At 36.4% G+C, this 20,116-nt stretch overlaps 2 protein-coding genes across 2 annotated transcripts; both read right to left on the bottom strand.

Moving 5' to 3' along the window:
- Window positions 1-929: 929 nt before the first annotated feature.
- Window positions 930-4,699, bottom strand: LOC110373606 (homeobox protein bagpipe). The gene is made up of 2 exons (XM_021330922.3): window positions 4,282-4,699; window positions 930-1,887 (listed from the first exon to the last, which is right to left on the bottom strand). The coding sequence occupies exons 1-2, from the start codon at window positions 4,622-4,624 to the stop codon at window positions 968-970; spliced, it is 1,263 nt and encodes a 420-aa protein (XP_021186597.3). The 5' UTR covers window positions 4,625-4,699; the 3' UTR covers window positions 930-967.
- Window positions 4,700-16,518: 11,819 nt separating this feature from the next.
- On the bottom strand, window positions 16,519-18,333 carry LOC110373576 (homeobox protein MOX-2). The gene is made up of 2 exons (XM_021330881.3): window positions 17,541-18,333; window positions 16,519-17,269 (listed from the first exon to the last, which is right to left on the bottom strand). Exons 1-2 carry the CDS (start codon window positions 18,235-18,237, stop codon window positions 16,674-16,676), a joined length of 1,293 nt encoding a protein of 430 aa, XP_021186556.3. The 5' UTR covers window positions 18,238-18,333; the 3' UTR covers window positions 16,519-16,673.
- Between the last annotated feature and the right edge of the window lie 1,783 nt (window positions 18,334-20,116).

Here is a 20,116-nt window from a genome sequence, read left to right as displayed (position 1 = left end):
GAGCTTAGCTAGGTAGGTAAACAGCTAATAAGTCTATCATCTGAAGAACTTAAGGTTAATTTCGGATGTATTGTTTATACATTTCTACATTACGGTCGGTTAAGGGATAGTAATTAAAAAGAAAACCACAAAATAATTCACCATAATCTTTATTGCACTTTCATTAAGCTGTCTTAATTTCTATTTTTGTACTATTTACAAACGTGCCAATGAATTAACTATTAAAACAATTACTAAAACCTTAAATATAATGTATTTACAATAAAGTCTAAACAGTAACAATTCTACTAACTACGTGCTTTGGCTAATATTAACTCCATCTTTGGTTTTTTATTGCCACATAAAAAAATCTTAAGTACATTCCAAAAAGTTCGAATAACTTTAATAGTTTATTATCAAATTGCAACACCTACTTTTTTACTTTTAAAAATGGTTCTAAAACGGGGATTCTAAATTCAAATCTAAAATTATGTTTTAAGGGATCTCCATCAGTTGCACAAAGCTCCATTAAAGTTAAAGCTTCTTTAAAGAAGCTGACTCTTTCTTTGTCAACAAGGCAAAAAGTGTCAGCAATAGATTTAATGAAGCTTTAACTTTAATGGAGCTTTGTGCAACTGACGGTAATTTCTGCAAGATTAATGAGTTTATCATCCACATAGTGGGTGTTATGTAGTAAATAGTTCAGAATTGTGTATTTAGGTAGGTATAGTTCTCGCCAAACTAAACCCGACCCGTTACTAAAATCCGGAGCATGATGTGGTCCTTGCAACTTAAAATCTTCACTGATAACTCAAAATGGTTTCTGTACTGCTTTCCGCGCGATTTCTCGAGTCGCCATTAAGTTTGGAGAGAACAATACCAGACTATTGAAGAAATACATGATCATGGACCACCACAGAATGCTTCTCTTCGACTATCAACATGATTTTCTATAGATTCAAATATTCATAACATTTCTTAACAACAATCAATTTTCGATTTCAATATTACTGGCCATACTCTCGTTACTATTCTCGTTCAAATCGATATGAGTTTTTGGTTTCACTTCTCCTTTCTCTTTTTCTTTCTCTTCAGAAAACTCTTTGCTTTCTGGTCGTTCCACTGGGCTTCGGTCTACGTCACAAGGGACTGGCATACCAAACGATGATTGGCCAGGGTAATACATATAGGGAAGTGGTAAGTTAGGGTAATTCACGCCTAAATGAGGGCCATATAGCGACTGTAAAACTGCTTGGTTATAAGACTCTTGCAATAAAGCTTTGTACTCCGGATTCTTTGCGAAATCAACGCCGTAGACGCCCGCAAAATGCTTCAATATCGGCGAACTTTCTAGTAGATTTGGCGGTGTAAATAGCGGATTTAACGTCTTCCCTAGCATTGGGTTATTGTAGGCCTTTAAGTCAGGTATAGTTGGCTGTCCATTGTTATTGACCAAGACTTTCACAGCAACTTTTCTAGCATGATTGGCCGCAGCAGCGGCTGCAGCTAACATACCATTTTCCTGCATCTGCAACTGTTTTCTCTTTGTCTTATACCGTCGATTCTGAAACCAGATTTTCACCTGTGTCTCTGTGAGTTTCAAGCTGACTGCTAAATCAGCTCTTTCGGGGCCTGATAGGTATCTTTGTTGACTGAATCTTCTCTCTAGTTCGTAGACTTGAGCGTGAGAGAATGCGGCTCTAGATCTCTTTTTCCTTCCGCCATTTTGTGAGTATTCTGTAATGTTATAGTTCGGGGAGTGCATCATTCGTGTCTCGTTGGTTGGTGTGGAGCACTTTCTCTGGTCGTAGTGGAGGCTGAAGGGTTTGTAGGCGATGTCGGAGTTGGGTGAGGAGTTGGCGCGACGGAGTGGAGAGCCGGTCGTTGAGGAGCGGGAGTCGTAGTCATCTGTAACAATGAGAAGGGTACTTACTTAGTATTTTTAAGAAGTGATAATGAAGAAAGGCCGTGCGATCCCTCCGAATTTCGGTGATAGAAAAAGGTATCGTACCTTATAATAAATACTGCGATTAACTTAGTATCGATTGTGAATAAAAAAGTGGAATAGATATAATTTTGTTTTTGTGTCAAAAGCGATCAACAAGATATGTCAATTTTTTTGCTATAGTCAGGAAAATGGTGGTCACAAAAGTAAGAACCAAAGCATTTAAAGTACTCATAATAAAGCAATAGGCATCTTTATTGGCTCTCGCTATTTCTCCACACACCAACCCTTACACAAAAAACCGGAACTACACCAAAACCGTTCCAAAAAAAATCACAGGTTTAACCCCCCAATTAATCTAAAAGGCCACAGCGACAACAAAACTCCAAACTCATTAGGCTAGCTTCACACGATCACACGGAATCAATTAGATCGGGTATCGGCACACGCCATCCGCGTATAAGCGCCTTTATAAAGGCATTCACAGACGTTCGCGCGACACAATGGTTCCATTACGCAAATTGTCGCCGGTCATTAGACATTGTAATAGGATGCGACGGCGTTACACGTAACTAGATTTTTGCGTGAGCTATTGTTAAGTTTGGGGTCTTTAATTCTATAGTTCGCGCTTCGATACTAATTGATGTCAGTATAAACTGAATGCTTTCTTATAGAGTAAGTAATCTGTGTGATTTCTACTTTATTGATAGTGACTAATCTATACTATTGTCTAAATTAAAAATCAGCATAAAGATGACGATGATAACATAATGATGATTGGCTATTTTACTGCATAATTTAAAAACAGTTTTAACTCAAGTGACCCTAGATTGCAACCAATTTTGAACTCAACCAAACTGAAATCAGTTTTTCATGTAAGAGAATGAATCATGATCTATAATTTATTAATAATAAGTACCATTACTTACGTACCTAACACAAAACATTAAACTCAATAAAACCTTTTACCGTCCAAAAAAATCCAATGTCAAAATTACCATTACCTAAGGACAATTTACCATCGAACTACAAACCTAGTAATTACTAAATTGAATGGCTGAATAGCTTTAAGTTCTCATCACTTATTTTAATGAGGGGTTGTAATCGCAAGTGACGATTAAGTGGCGACGTCGCGGGGTGGTGCGTGGTCGCGCGACCGGCGTGACGGTGTGAACGCACCATTACTTTTGTGAGCGTAATCGATGGCGAATTTATTTTTGAAACAATCGATATTATAGTGAATCGGGGGACTGTCATTTGTTTCGAATTTTAGTGTTATCATTTGATATCATTTTGTTTTGTTTTAAGATCGTGTTATTCTTTCACCGTGTTATAACTATGTACCTATAATAGGTTAGTTTTATCGGTTTCCTAATTCGGCAAGCTTTCATTGCAAATTAATTCAAATTCGCCATAGGTATTCATCGATATATTTTTGGGATGTTTCAATCTATTGCAAAAATTCGTGCACATAAGTAAGCACTTTATTCCTGAGTTCATTTCATATACCTACTTAATATTGACTCATATTCATATAGTAAATTGCATGAAAGCCGACCCCAACATAGTTGGAAAAAGGCTCAGAGGATGATGATGATTATGATTTATGTAGTAAGACAGACAACACCACGAACATAGTACCTATTACATAATATACAAAATTAATTGAAACCGCTATGAATAAGCTCTTGAAACCTCATCAGCATATTTAGTAGGTATTTACTATTAGATTGCACGTCAAACATAATGTGTTGTCTAGATAATGTAAGTCTAGTGCATTATTACGCACTTCACTAAAACTCATTTATCATTGTACTCTTAGAAATTATAATGGGATTGGTATCTATTTTAGAATATTTTACAAACAATAAGACCTATAAGCTGTTGTATACAGTTGTTTATTATTACCTACAGGTTCTTAAAACAATTTTTCATGACAAAATGTTCTTATTTATAAAGCGAAACTTGTGAAGTTGCATTGCCAAATGAGTTATAGGTAGAGGTTCATTCAATGTTAGGTACTTAGGCTAATTTTCAGTTTATGCAAAGTAGGTAAATTCTGTGTGAATGAGTAGGAGTATGAAGAGATAGAATGGGCTATTTGGCCATTCTATAACTATTTGAAATAGGTAAAGAGAACCCACTAGGTATATTGAATGATGGTAGTAGAAATCTTTCATATATATGTATATCCATTATAGCCATAGGAAAATTGAAATTTTCAGATATAAGTATATACTTTTACTCAGTTAGACTCACGTCACTTTCTTATATTAGGTACTTCTTCTCCTTTTAAAGTAGATAAGTAGTAGGGGATACTAATACTAACGAAAGTACAGGGGTAAATTTTAACTAACCTGATAGTTCCGTGACAGGATAATTATTCTTCCGCGACATATCGAGCGCTGCATCACCACCAAAGTCCCTGTAGCCATTGCAGTCATCGTAATACTTCATCCCCTTCTCCAAACCTTCCTTCTTCACATAACCATCTTCTTTCCCAAAACATCCCCCCGCCTTCCCCAAAAAGTTCATCTTCCCGCCAAAATTGTCCGAACAAAACATTCCATTTTCAAAATCACACTTTCCCTCATTCTCTTTGGTCAAAATATCGTTTATAGAAAACGGGGTCGTCAAAGGCTTCTCACAGTCTTGCAACGTTAGAGACTCTTTGAAATTATTTTTGAATTTCGATTCCATTTTTAAAAATTCAAACACACATTTAACACTGGCCGGCGCGGTCTTGACTCGCCTCACCGCAAAAGCGTTCGTCAAACGAATAAACTTTGGGTGATAGATAGCCCGCCCGTTTGACGTGTCTAAGCCTTAGAGCGAGACGGAGCTACGTAGCTGGTAGTTCAACTTGTTCCTGTTAGAGTGAGACAGTGGTACATTAAGGCGGTCGTTTTTTAAAAAAGCTCCTGAAGTAGCGTAAGTAGTGGGGATCGTTGAGTTTTTCTTGAAGATGTTTACGTGAATGCGATTTGATCGCTTCGGTCGCATGCAGATTGTGATGCTGCTGTGGAATGGCCACTAAATGGATGTTGGTATCTTTCAACACATTGGTATATTAATTGGGAATATTTGTCATTTTGTAAGTTTTTTAAGAATTTGCCTACGTTGTTTTTCTAAAAGTTTCGACTTCGGGTGAATGCTGATGAGCAATTTAATCATACCATTATGATATTATACCTATCAACAGTAATTTAACTCTCCTATTTTTTTATTATTAAAGTTTTATAATTCGTGAGACTTATAACAACAACAATGAATTGATTTAGGGGTTTTAGATTGAGTTGATTAATTAATCAAGTAGGTGAGTAAAGTTTTATCAAATAAACTAGAAAGAAAATCCAACACGTCTACTGGTATGATGATAGGATGATACAGATGAAATTAATATTTGAGTAACTTGCCCTTCTTAAGCCCACAATTCTCTTTTCTCGTCTTTAAATTAGTTACATTACTGGGCATACTAGTCTCCAATATATTAACAACTATACTGCATAGTGTAAATAACAATAATACTCCCAGAGATAAGCGCGATGATAAAATAATAAAGAACTGCTTATCATCGCGACCAATCCGCTATGTCGCCACTATTTCGTTGCATCGTCCATATAATCCAATTTCCTTAGGCGCCCGTTAACGCGCGCTTTATTTGTAAGTACTTGACAAGTGTCTATCCATCCCTCTCGCACTTACAAACATCACCCACACCCTAGCTCCACCGTCCCTTTTCCTCATTAGAGCCCCATTTAAACCGACCAATCACGTCCCACCGTGTCTTATGACGGACCAATAAAAGAAGTGGGTGAGTGGAAGTGTCAACATAAATTTTCTTTTTGAATTTGGAATGTGGAAAATTGGTTCTTATGTTTGTGGGAACTAGTTTTTGTAATTGGAAGCGATTTCGGAGCTTCCTCGTTTCGTAAGAAATTGTGATTTATGTAGTTTTGTATATAAACGAATTCGTGTTTTTATGAGTTTTGTGGAATGTTCGTTTTATTAATTGTGGCTCTAGATAGGTAGGTATAAGTTTTAGTAGGACATTGTGTAGCATCGCATATCGCTGGCTTTATTGGCTCTTAGCTCTTATAATGAGAAGAGCCCAAATATCTCTTTGATTAGGTACCTAATTAACTCAGTCCATACTTTCTTATAGCATTCGACGGGATTACAACACTACTTTCTTATTTGTCCATCTCTTCTTTATAATTCATAAGGTCGCGCGGTCAATCTTTCGGACGTTCCTACTCATCTTGATGGAATAATGAACTTAAAACCTTTTCAACAAAAGAGATTCTTCAAAAAAGCATTAAAATCGCCGACTAATCGAACAAAAAGCTTTTAATTTAAAAGTAATACAACATGCCAGTAACTGCCAAACGAATCGAATATTTTGACCCCAATAAAACACTTAACCTCGATTGTAAAACAATAAAACCCGAATTAAACCTCCACTTAATATCGAATCGAGTTAAATCGATGCTCGGCTGATTGATTATCGATATAATATCGATATGGCTCGGCTGACCGCAAACACACCACTTATGAACACTTAGGTCTGACCACTTATGATGGTATAGAGTTGTGAACATTTAGAATGGATTAATTGATTAGGTATGTACTGTAGAGATGTAGTATTTAATAAGAAACTCTTTTGTTATAAGGTTTTATTCGTTAGATATATTTACTTTTACTACCCGGACAATCATTTTAAATCTATTCGATTTGTTCTATACTATGTGTATGTCACTTCACCTCTCGAGCCCAAACAATAAACGTCGTGATATCGAATCAGTTTTTCATTTTGAGCAAGATAATTATCTCCTGGTCCTACAGTACTTAGTTGTTTTAAGAAAGTAACTCAGGATTGCATGTTTCGGTTTATCTGCCGTTGGTAGGTTCATTTCTGCTTTTATTTTTATGTTAAAATCATAAATTAAGACATCTTTCCAAGTTCATTTATCTCTGAAAACTATTTAGAAAAGTTATCAAAATGTTTTTTTTTTTTTAATAAGCTTTTGGCAAATAATGGAAGCTGAACCTTCAAGTGCACGTTAAACCGTCGGCGTCGGTTGCGGTCATTTCAAATCCCAAGGTATAAAAATATCAGAACTGATTTAATAAAGAATTTCATGACAAAGCTGTTATGAACGTCTCATAGGTAGGTATCTAACTTTGCTGTGCCCGACAAGGTCCATAATTGTTTCTTTTGATTTTACCCACCAGCCTGTACACATTATGGAATGCAATAAAGTTATTGAGTATTGAGTATCTAGGTACCTAAGACTAGATGCAAGGTTCTAAGGAGTTGGTCTTAAGGAGAAGAACTGGCAAGAAACTCTATAGACGGTCTGTCATAATCTTCGAAGAGTCGGATTTATTACCGAAGCTTGATTAATGAACATATTAACAAAATTAAGCGTTAATACCACTTCTAAACTCGTGTGTGTCTGTGGCAGAGCACTTGATGGCATCCGATATCCTGAGCGAACATCATCTAAATGAAATATAAGGGGATTACAACGCTTCCTTATTTGTGTGTACATCACTATAATATGTGTAGGTCGGTATGTAGGTATAAGATGGGTAATACCCATGCATGAGGAACTTTCCCTACGTTATGTTGTTTGTAGTTTAGCGAGATGGGTTTGCAGTAGATAATTAGATACCTAGGTACTACTTTTGGTACTCCGCCGCATACGGTTAGACTGGAAGCCGACCCCAACATAGTTGGGAAAAGGCTACTACTTTAAGCATATTTATAACCTGGCTTGCTACTTCAATAACTAGGTACTTAAGTATTGTCATACTAGCGGCAACGGTTTCAACCGCGTCCCGTGGGAACTACTTCCTGCAATCTGGATCCTTATAAAAAGTGGCCTAGGTATGTCTTTTCTCAGATTTTATCCATGTAGGTATGTATATTTAATTCATTAGATTTGGGGATATAGGCGGATAGGGAGACTTTGGCGCTTAGGAAGAGTTAGGTACGTTTGCATTTAAAAGATGAAAATTTTGAACCTACTTACCTAATTCCTTTTATCATCCTTGATCATCTCATTCAGCCTTTTCAAGACCCAACTTAATTAAGCCGAAAATTAAAATGGATTTGTTCAAAAGAACCAAGTAGGTAGGTAGCTATTTGTAGATCAAGAAGTCAATATCTAACTTAATATCCTTTGTTCTTTCTTTAATTGGTTCATCTTAACCTTAAACGAATATACCTATACCGGAAACAAAAATTAAACAATAACTACACACAAAGAAAGACAGCATTATTCATCTTCCCCAAAAAACATCGATTCAAAATCGATTAAAACTTCAAACAACTTTTAACTTCAAGCCGACTCGATTATGATTAAAAACAAAAGAAAAAAGTACCACTTATCGAACAAAGAGCTGTTAATTGAATCGAGTAGGTGTGTAATTGATTCACTCGATCGGTTTACAAAAGATAATCGAGTGATCACAAAGGGAAGAATCGAGATAATGTGTTCCGGATTGTCCGAGTGCGTTCGGCGTGATATGTTTGAGTAGGGGAAGTTTATTTGCATTTTAGGGTATGGATTTTGATGTCTTTTTTTTGATGATGGATCTTAGATCAATGAGAGATGATGGTGCAAAGAATCAGGCCCGCCGCTAGCTGTTTATTCGCCCGCGTGCAAAACTGATTATGCCGCCCTACGACTACATACGTTTTGTCAAAAAATATGATGGAGGGTCCGGACCCTGGACCCCTCCATCATATCCATCTTACAGTCCAACAGCAAAACAAAAAAAAATATGGACATGCACCGCTCTGATTGCAGAAAACCCACCTACTTTTGGATAAAATAACTATTGCAATACATAACATACATTACACATAACTTTTTATTTACTTGAAATGTTCAGAGTAGGTAACCTAAGCAGTCCTGGGTTAGCCCATAAGCAAACTAAGCAATTGCTTAGGGCATACATGCAGTGCAATCATTACCCAAGTGGCCCCTATGTATTGAAAGATTGTGATTATCTTAAACTAACGCACTTAAATATCTATAACAATGTTTTAAGTCAGTAAAATATGTTATTTGGTGGGTTTCCCGTTGAAAAGTCAACTTATAAGACACAATTCATATGTAAGAAAGCGCGAGCGGAGCGAGCGCGAAAATTTTTTAGTCTAAGGACACAAAACAAATAAAAACCACTGTACATTAACAAAGCAAAGTCAAAAAGTAAGATATGCACAGAAGTGAAGTGCAAAAGCCGCGAGGGAAGCGAGCGCGATTTTTTCCTTAGAGTTTTCATGAAGTAAAAATATCATAAAAAGCCATAACGGACGTGTGATAAAACGCGATATCTGACATGGAGCCGCGAGCGCAGCGAGCGCGAATTTTTTTGGGGATGCAAAGGGTGAAACAGTCAAAATTGATAGGAGACGACCAAAGCTAGGGCGGCTTTTTCTGAAATTTTATTGGTTTAATTTTGCCGCCCCTAAATAGCATTTGCCGCACGCTGCGCCACTGGTTAAGAATCTTCAATTTTGAAAATGTCCTTTCAACAGATGTATCTAACTAAAAACCGGCAGTGTTAGTCATATTCTTAGCGCTATTGCTGTGTTCGGAAATATTGAAATCAAATCATTAGGAAAAGATATTGTATTTTTTAAATATTACGTGATAACTCGCTAGATTTGCCGCCCCCTAGGACGTGCCGCCCGCGTGCTGTGCACGCGCTGCACGCCCGCTTACGGCGGGCCTGCAAAGAATGTCCAGTTTGATGTTTTTGCTTTTCTTTTTCGCAATTTAAAATAATTCGGCTCATAATCAGGCATCCTTTTTATCCAGTGGGAACAAGTTCAAGTAGGTACCTAATTATTTCAGGGCTTGTTCAGCAAAAGTTTTTTTTTTTATGTCTTAACCGACTAAGCGTATTAAGTATGTTAAGATTATCAAGGAATGAAAATTGATACTACCGTTAAGAATCCGGTCAGAAAGTTTCGTTCATCCGTTGTGATAAAAACCATGCGTCTGAAAGAACTATGAAAACTGTAGCCTTTTTAACTTAGCGGTGTGGCGCCATCTATTGGATTAATTTTGGGAACTTAAACACCGCAGGGAACTACATCACTGAGTCTGTAGGCAGCTTAGCTATTCGACAATAGATGGCGCTGAGAGCAATTTAAAAATGAACAGTTTTATATTCTTTTTTGTAATCAAATGTTTATTTTAATTATTAAAATGCGTATGGACATTACAATAAACTCTTTTACTTTAAAAGATATTTTCTTATTCATAAAGCTTTTCAAAACTTATACTTTCTACTCGCTAATAGATGGCGCTACTGTGAGTAAGTATCTAAGAAATGACTTGACTGCCATTTTCATTTGTCAGATACTGTTACTAGTTTTATATTAAAAAAAAACAACTAAAAACAAAAAAAAAACAACCAGTAGCCAATAATCCAATAAATATCAATATAGGTAGCTATAATAAATAACTGTAATAAGGAATTCACCCTACAAAGTTTCCCCTGACACAAACCACATGGTCCCGCCATGTTTGACCGGCGTTTTATTCTGTAATTGATACGATAATCGCCCTCTGTTTTTGTGTACAGATTTACTTTGCGTTTAATTGACTACCTACAACCCACCCCATGCATGTACTGTGATACCATAGATAAATATAGGTAGTGATTAAGTGTGTTTTCCAGGATGGTTGCCTATAGATTTTAAGTCCGATAACTGATAAGTGCCGCCCCATAAACATCTGAACTACAATATTGTCTCTTTTCTATATTGTACCTGAACTCATATGAACATTTAGGTAGTAGTTTACATTTTCAATACGTAGTTGGTAATTTACGGAGAAAACTTAAGAACGGGAAAGTTATTGACGGGAGCTGTAAGTAAATTGAATATTTATATTCCACCTTGCTAGACAGGCAGGCCAATCTAGTTTTATCGTTTACAAACCTATGAAATACTTAGTGATAATGTTTGCATGCCTAACGGTAAAATGTGGCTGAGCTTTATAATTTTAAGATCTTTGTATATACCTACCCATATTTGCAACATAAAATTCTATTCTATTCTATGAACCTATAGGATGCGTCTTGCACATAAATTATGTAGCCACATACTATGTATTTCTTACTCTTTGCTTTCTTACCAATTATTACACAACATCCACATGAATTCCTTTGTCTCTAACTCGGTAACTTTTCCTAATAAACCAGGCCTTATTAACTTTTGGGTTTATAAAACCCAAAAAAACTATAAATGTGTCCGTCCGTTTGCATATTTTTTGCGATTGGCGCCAAGGAGCCTGTTGGCCTTGTGGAAGCCATAACTCATAGACAACATGGACATGCGGAACTCGACACACCATGCCATAGACTGACCCCTACCGTGATTGCTTTTTGTTCACGCCATATTGACCTTTTGGCTTTTGACGTTTTGATTTTTTTTTTTTCGTTGACTGCTTGTTGGATTTGAATTTGGATTTTTTTTTTTTTTTGTAGGTGGATTTATTTGGTTAATGTGGCATTTTTGCGGAACAAATAAAAAGTAATAAGATGATGCTAAGTGGTTTATCATACTTACTTAAGTAGGTATAGTAAAGATAGATCTACATAGAGTTAATTAGTTTAATTACCTACTTTATTCATTTTATGATAATGAAGTCTAAAACAATATAGGTAGGTAGGTACTTAATTTTTGGATATGGCATCCTAACCAACTCCGTGGAAAAATATAGGTCTGCAAATCCTACAAAAGCCCACACAAAATGAAATAACTCGCCACATTTTCCCACATCACAATTTAGCACCTTACAATTTATTAATATTTCTATTCACCGACCAACCGTGAGACAGGGCTTCCAAAATCCAAAAAAAGCTAATTTTTGGGCGGTCGGGGGCGTCCTATTGACGAACGCCAATATAATTTATATTCGACGCGGCGCCGGCGGGTTCATTTTTTGCGGAACCCTAGAGAACCCGCGATCAGAATGTGACCCCAACTTGTCAGGTTTGTGATAACGTGCCCTTTTCAACTGCAACCGCTTTTTAAGGGCTTTTAAGTTTTTTAAGATTAATCTCCGTAACTGTACCGTCGTTTCTTTATTTTGTTTGGGCTTGGTTTGCTGAAAATGCCAGATACATATTGTTTCAGTAAAGAATATGTAAGTATCTGAAATTAGGTTTTTCTTGTAGGTACCTACTCTATCCATACATACAAATACTTTTACGTCCTTACCTTAATTTTTGTATATTTAGGTGCCCCCTATCCCTATCCTAGCAAGTTCAATCCGAGTTTCAAGCGTCATGGATTGTCAAGGGTGATCACCACTTCTCCCCACTTTCTCATTTAAAATAACGTAGTTTTAGTGCTTTATTTGAAAAAAACGTCAATCATCATACGTCAATCTTTGATTATTGATTTTAAGGTATTTCCACCAGCGACCAACTAATCCCATCTGATTCGATAATATCAAGGAAATTACTCATTCAGACCTCTTCCGTGATTCAGACATAGGTACAGTTCCTGTCAAAATCCCTGATGACAAAAACCTAACTCTATCCTATTCTTTATCATATTCCAAATATAAACCATATCTCATACACTTTTCTACGTAACACGGACATAGTATAGCAGAATCGATTAAACATCGATACACATCCGCAATAAAGTTCCGAGAAGGCATCAAATCGATTGGTAACGATTTTCTTTTGGATTTTATTCGTGTCGGCCGCATCATCGCGCGGCAATTAGTCGAATGGAACCGAATGGGAACATTAAACTGTGCACATGTATCGAACGCTGATAACACTGAGAAAGATCATAGTGTACACTGTGGGACATGCGAAAGTAGCCAGCAGGAATATAGTTTCGTTTCCATGAAAACTTTGCGAGCTTCGCGGTTGTATATTTCGATCGCACTTGACGGCACTTGATGAACATACTCGTAAATTTTTAGAAAGCTGTTAAGTAACAAATAGGTACACAACACACCTTCTTTGTAAGCTATGTAGACACATTGGAAAAAAGTGAAATTACTATTTCATTTTCATTATATTTCGCACAATTATTGTCTATTATCTTTCGAGCTAGCTCAAAAAAAATAAGTACATACTCAAAAGCGTAATTCCGCCAGTGTGCGGCACAGAAATATTTTATCTGGTCTGCTCGCTCAACAAATTGCATACGAACATTTCAAACACGTCCGCGAAATTGCACTCTGTTTTCCCGAATAACTTTCGTAGAACATCGCTATAATAATAGGTAGAGAGGAAGGCGTTTAATGTGAGATAGTAGTAGCACATTATGTATATAGTAGGTATTAAGAAATTGTAACTCTATAGATGTATTTATTAATTTAAGTACATGTGTAGTACAATTTCGTGTCGGCGAGTGTACGGCGCGGCTGGAACGGGAGTCCGGCGTCCAAATAAAAGCTAACGAGCACTGCACGGGGGCTTAGTAATGGCGTACAGCCGCGGCATATTGTGGAATTACTTAATTTTATGCAGGGAATTTGTGGAGAATACATTACTAAAGAATTTTAATTAATTAATTTGCGATTGCCTGTGTACGTAAACTATGAAGCACCTCTTTTTTACCCGACTAACAAAGCAAAGTAGGGTAATATGTTTATCAGGCCATGAGCACAGATTATATAATAGTTACTAAGTACGTACCATGAGTGTTTATGTGTACCTAGGTATCTTTTTGACTTTTTTTATAATTAGAACAAACGCGTACATGTATATCAATATCGATAAATTATGTCATGGCGACATAAAAATTTGGAAAAATCATACCTACCTAATTGCTACTTTGGACGGCAGGTTATAGAACTATTGAAATAGTGCCTAATCCATTTGTGTACAATACCTATACTTATTTAACGTAAATAATTTCTCTGCACTAAAATTAACCCTCCCAACATCCAACACCCTCTCTCACTGTACACTCCGGTGGCATGGCATCGGTCTATCGGGCCAGATCACCTTCCAACCCGCGATAACCTTAAAAGCAGCACAATATTAATATTATTAATACATCAAACGCCCACGTGCGCCCGCGCACAGGCGTACACGCCGCTACTGGTATACGTTACAAAGATTTTGTACTGATTTGTTTTAGATTTGCAAGGAGAATTCGTATAGTTGGAATGAGCAAGGATGATTCTTAATTTAAGCTTTTGAGAGAAAATCACAATATTACTTTTCACAGAATGCGTGTGAAATTGGAGGAAATATTCTTTTTATCTTCTCTAATATCATGAGTGTGTTGGTAACTTTACCGTTTGTTCGGCATTCACGGCAAACTTTCAGAACCGATTTAAATGTTTGGTACACGTAGAGAGTCTGAGTAAGGACAATTGCTACTTTTTATTCGGGTGCTGGAGTACCTAGTTCTAAACCCATGGGTAATTTCAATAAATAAGCCACTAAAAGTACTCTTCCACAATCTACCTACCTACTGCTATATGATTCGCATAAACTATATAGGTAATTAGGTACTTATTTAAGCATTAAGGCTTTATTGCAACAAATAAATATGTATTAACTCAAACTATTAAACTTAGTCCAGTGTACGCAGCGTTCAGTCCTCTAATCCGCATTTACTTTCATTTGTTACACAAGACTGCTTATTTTCATCTGATTGTAGGTCCTAAATATAGGCTTACCAACTAGATAACTCAAAATAAGTTGATTGTATGGTAGGTATATCAAACTATGTATTTCGATTTTCTGGTTATGTGTTTTTTTTTTTCAAATAATGGCATACTTATAACTTGGTTCCATGATGACGTGGTTCCTTCTAGAGTGACTACGAAAAGCTCTTATCCTAATATCTAGTTAATCTTACCCTAGCAATATTCCTTCGCATATACATATATATAGTTAATTGCTAAGCTATTATTCGGTTCCAGCGGTTCGCCCCGGCTCAGGGTTTAAATTACTTTTTACCTACGAACTAAGAGATAGTTTGAAAGAACAGGGGCCATAATAATGATCACGTTATTTTTTAACACACCTGAAAAAATCGGAAAGAGCTTTAAAAATATTTTATGACGTGTTAAGAATCTTTTTCTATCATCAGTAAAGATTTTAAAATCATAAAAATTCATTTTACTGCCTACTAAAATCGAACAAACTGTCAAACCCTCAAATGAAGCAGAAAAAAATGTGCAAAACATTAAAATTGTGACCAGATTTTTTGGTCACATTTCATGTCTCTAAAATCGCGCACGCTTAGCATATAAAAGCTTTTAGGGCTACAAACAGGTGTCGATGGGATGTTCCCATAGCTATGGGCACCATGGATGCAGGTCCCATGTAAGACACGTGTAGGAATCAATATCTTATCGGCTTGGCGCCGGCGCCTGCAAGGGACTTTGGGGATGTGGGGAGGTAGACGAGCGGTTTTAGACCGTTTTAGACGCTGTGTATGTGCGTTCGAAGGTGTTTGGAATTACCCAAAAATATATAGGTAGATATGTACATTATTCGCAGTCAAATTGAGAACCTCCCTCTTTTTGGGGAGTTGGTTAAAAATTTAGTCGGCTTAGCAATACAAGTTTTTTGGTATTTGCAGTTTTGTAATCATCCTCCGAGCCCTTTTCCCAACTATGTTGGGGTCGGCTTCCAGTCTAACCAGATGTAGCTGAGGACCAGTGTTTGCAGTTTTGTAATCTCTTAAGAAAATATTGTTTTAATAAGCTTTTAGACTGCCTGTCTATAGCACTTTCATGATGACGGTCGGTGTGATCTCAATTTCTATTTAGGGTTCCAAAATTTTCTACACAAATCAAACCGACAAAAACAATTCTTTTTATTTTTAAGGATTTTGTACTACTCATTTTATAGCCTGTAAACATATCTGGGAAGTCTGAAAATTAAGTATAAAAACTAAACCCCGCCACAAATATTTTGATGTTCTTCTCTAATACGCAGCGTTTGAAACGCCCGTCTGCACCAACCAACCCTCATTCGCCGCGGTATGGTAGATCAATTCAGATAAAAGCGATCTCTACAAATTGAACAGAAAAAAGTCTGAAACATTCAGGCGATAGACACTTTCTGTTTTATGTTCGTTTTTTATAAACATTTATGTAAAACTTTATGGGGCGGCTTTTATTATGATGGATGTAGTTAATGGGGTCTTAAATATTGTAATCTTGTTCAGGGATATTATGAGCTTTAAATGTATGGTTTAGTGTGGGATAGTTAGTTATTGGGCTAATGAAATTGTGTCCAGTTTATCGGTAATTGATGTCGATGCAGTGACTGATATAAAACGGAGGGAAGTAGAGGTGTTCATGCAAAATTAAATATGTCATTACATAGGAGTAAAATTCAGAGAGAGACAGGACTTTACAGTGTTTTTAGCGCATGTGGTTTGTAGCAGGAGTGTCGTACATATGTATGAAACAATAGTGTGTAAACAGTGTGCTTGGAAATACTGCAAGTTTGAGAGTAGTACCATGTAAGAATGAACTAGAGAGAGAGAAAGCCAACACAAATAATAAAAAAAAAAACAAAATGAATAAAGTAGAAATTTTTATTTACAAAACAGTTGTTAAAAATTTAGGTACTTAATACTTTGGCGTAGCATATCGTAATACGTCATTGCACAGGCATGCACAAAACTAACTATAACTAGACAATAACAAAATTTATACTAAAATATAATACTCTTTGGCAATCAGTCTAAAATGGCGCAGTCGTTTTTAACAAAAAAAAAATATCAACAAACAAAATTCAGTGGGAAATACTTTTTGATTTCAGGCTCTTCATACATTTCTTTGCGATCATTGACTATCATACTATCAGTCGAGTATAACGTTTGCATATCTGACGTAGTTGCTGAATGATCTATATTCAATTGTTTATTAAAGTATTTGTCGCTTTGGTTGTCATACGCTAGGCTATCGTCGAAGTAAATGGTAGAACTTAATTGGTCATTGGTGTAAGACTTATCATTGTCACATCTTTCCCTGTAGGACTCATAGCTGGGAGCTGGTACTTGGGCTTCTTTGGTCTCTGGCTTGAACATCTTTCTTCCATTCAATCCTTTGCTAGGTTTAGCATCAGTGGACGTGGATACCTCAGGTGACTTTATCCTTTTGCTTTTGTATCTCCTGTTTTGAAACCAGATCTTGACCTGTGTAGGTGACAGATTCAAGGTGACTGCTAGCTGTTCTCTTTCAGGTGCTGTGAGGTACCGCTGGTTCCTGAAGCGCACTTCTAAGGCATGGACTTGAGTTTGTGAGAAGAGGATCCGAGGTTTCCTTTTAGCACTCTTGTCTTTTCGTTCTGGTTTCGTGTCGTGTGTTGGCGTTTCTGTGGACAAAGAAATAGGGCATTAGTTAAAATATAGACATAATGTAAGGAAGGGATGGTAAGACAAATACCTACAGATTTTGTGAAAGAGTCTAAAATGTGATGATGCAATTGTTGATTACAGGAATGCTTACTTAGGTATATTAAAACCAATTGATTAACTAAGAAAAACCTTAAGTCGAACTAAATGTTTTGAAATAAATGATGTGTTTAAGTTTTTTAAATAAGGTAGAGCTTATTATGGCGACGAATGGGAAATATAGAAACTTACTTGTATTTTTTCTGCACAGTACAGAGCTTTTATCCACTAGTTCCGTCGAAAATTGAGTGCATATACTCTTCTCGCTGCCAACTCTCTTTGGTCCGGTTAATGAATTGGTCATTGAGAGTGACTCCTGTTCATCAGTTTCCACTCTCATAGCAGGCTCCGTCGTCGCATGAGGCACAGGGATAACTTCACTGTACTGATCATAGTTCTGATGATACAAATTATGGCAGTAGGGGTTGTAATTGTAGTACTCATCTATCTTGTGGTCGTGGTATGCTTCTTGGTTCCAATAAGGCTCAATGTTCGCAGGAACGGGGATGTTTTGGTAAACCTGAGTGAGATAGTCCGGCGGACAGTATCCCTGGCCTTGGTACATGTGTTCATACTCGTAGCTTCTTCGGTCCCTCTCGTTATACTTCCAAGCTTCGTTCCTATCGTAACTGTAATTCGGCTGATTGATGTTCAATATATCCTTCACGGAAAACGGCGTCGTCAAATTCTGATTGATCTGTCCTTCTTCCAATTTCACCCGAAAGTTTTTCTGATCATAATAATCCTTATTTTCTAACTGTTTATCTTTATCCAAATAAGTTACGTCCACGAATTGATAGAAGTCTTTATTGCATTCGTTGTAATTATGTTTCAAGTTATTATTATTGTATGATGTGGACACTTCGTTGTGTTGTTCGTAATTCTCCATTTTGGATCACTGTCACTTCATTAGTCACTTTTGGGATTTACTAATTGTTTTACGGCCGAGTGGTAATTAAGTTGTGGTTTAAAAGGCAAGCGGTGGAAGACTGATGGTGTATAGATTGACGGCCGAAGCCAATCCACGATGCCTAGTCTGTTGTGGGCGGGGCAATGGGGGTTATTGCTATCTCTTCCCAACTCGTGCAAGGTTATGCAGTGCTGTCCTTGTCTGGCGCGATGAGGAGTGTTTACTACGTAGTGTAAATAAAGCGGATGATTTCATTTCAGTGTTGAGATGCCCTTTGATTTAGCTAATGACTTAATTATGTTGGTTTTGTAGAATGTGGGAGATAAATATGGAATCATAAGTTCTTAGTTCCCACATAATTTAACTGGAGGTTCTGAAAATAATTTTATAGATAGGTACACTAAATAATTAGTTTATGAACTAACATTATTTTAATTTAAATATCCCTTTATGGCCCATATATCCCCCTATAGCCTTCTAGGTATTTTTACATTACTTAATTAATAAGGTTTTTTTTTATTGCGTAAATATTGTGCGCTTAGTTAATTGGCACTTCGTTATTAAAAAAATAATTCCTTCTCGAAAGCCTCTCTCTTCTCTCTCTTTACTTACCTAACGACAAATAAGAGCTATTTCCTATTATTAACTACCATTTCTAGAAGTAGGCACATAATTGCGTTAAGTGTATGTATTTTTGCTTGGTGTCTGTCAGTATAATTTCAAAAAACCATCCTCTAATTACTAATAGTGGAATTAATCCCAATCATTTTCAATTAATATTGAATTAATCAAAATCCAATTTATTATTCCCCACAACGAATACCTTAGGTACACCTTTCAAACATTCTTCAACAATATCAATCTTTATCGTTAGTCAGTAATAATAAACAAAAGTTGGAGGTGTCGAGACATTTGTTTACGCGAGTGTCGACACTCGAAGGTTATCGAGGCTACATAGCCGCGGATATTGGTCACGGTCGATGACAGGTAGGACACATTTTTTGGGTGACTCAGAGGACGCGAGCGTTTTAGGGTTGGGTGACGTTAGGATAAAGAGAGTTCGGTTTTTAAATTGCTTTGTATGTGATTCGTAAGTATTTGTTATTGCATTGTAGGTGGTATAGGTTATTGGAAGGAAAGTTAGGGGGAAAAATAGTTTAAGTTAGTTTATTTCACAGTTGGTATTAAAATGAATTAACATATTTCAACGTAGGTAATTCGTAACATTGTTTTCTACCCCTAAAAGCTCTTTTTGTGGATTATTTCATGAACTAATTACCTGATACAAAAATACACCCAATAATTATTTATGATAGACATAATGTTAAACGTAGGAGGTGATTTCACTGATCGTAAAGTGTCTATGTAGTAAATCATAAGTGTAGCTACTAAAAATCATTAAAATGCAATAACCTTTTTGCCAAAAATACTTAGAACTCTTTAGCTACCAAATCCTTTAATTTTATTACGCAATAAACGCCACAAAAATTAACACCCCCAAACTACCGGAAAGTTGCATAAAGTTTTATAACTTCTTACTTTTTTTGTTCCAGTAAAAGTAGGTACTTGCACACTGCAAACTTTAAGTCGCCCGATAGTTTGTTTGCGCTAAAAAATCAGTATGAAGAAGAATGGCAATACGCACATTACAAAGATTGGATGTTTAGACAGTATCAGACTGACTGAAAACTTTGATTGGTATCAAGATTTTCTTACAAAAAAAGTTTTTTTCCAATCAAAGTGCAGACTGCAGACTAAACAGCTGACTCGATAGTTGGCATATTTAAAAACATCTTGATTTTAATCAAAGTTTTTCTGCAACTTGATTGGAATTTAGATTATCTATTTCAAAAATTTT

This window comes from Helicoverpa armigera, chromosome 21 (genome assembly GCF_030705265.1).
Source record: "Helicoverpa armigera isolate CAAS_96S chromosome 21, ASM3070526v1, whole genome shotgun sequence".
In the NCBI taxonomy this organism is placed as follows: domain Eukaryota; kingdom Metazoa; phylum Arthropoda; class Insecta; order Lepidoptera; family Noctuidae; genus Helicoverpa; species Helicoverpa armigera.
This window is presented reverse-complemented; position numbering and strand designations above follow the sequence as displayed.

Bases quoted from the DNA above. Each gene is read 5' to 3' on its own strand.
- LOC110373606 (XM_021330922.3), bottom strand. From the start codon at position 4,624: ATGGAATCGAAATTCAAAAATAATTTCAAAGAGTCTCTAACGTTGCAA. The intron at 1,888-4,281 runs GTTAGTTAAAAT...TCATTGTTACAG, and splicing joins TCCTGTCACGGAACTATCAG to ATGACTACGACTCCCGCTCC.
- LOC110373576 (XM_021330881.3), bottom strand. From the start codon at position 18,237: ATGGAGAATTACGAACAACACAACGAAGTGTCCACATCATACAATAAT. The intron at 17,270-17,540 runs GTAAGTTTCTAT...CTTTGTCCACAG, and splicing joins ACTGTGCAGAAAAAATACAA to AAACGCCAACACACGACACG.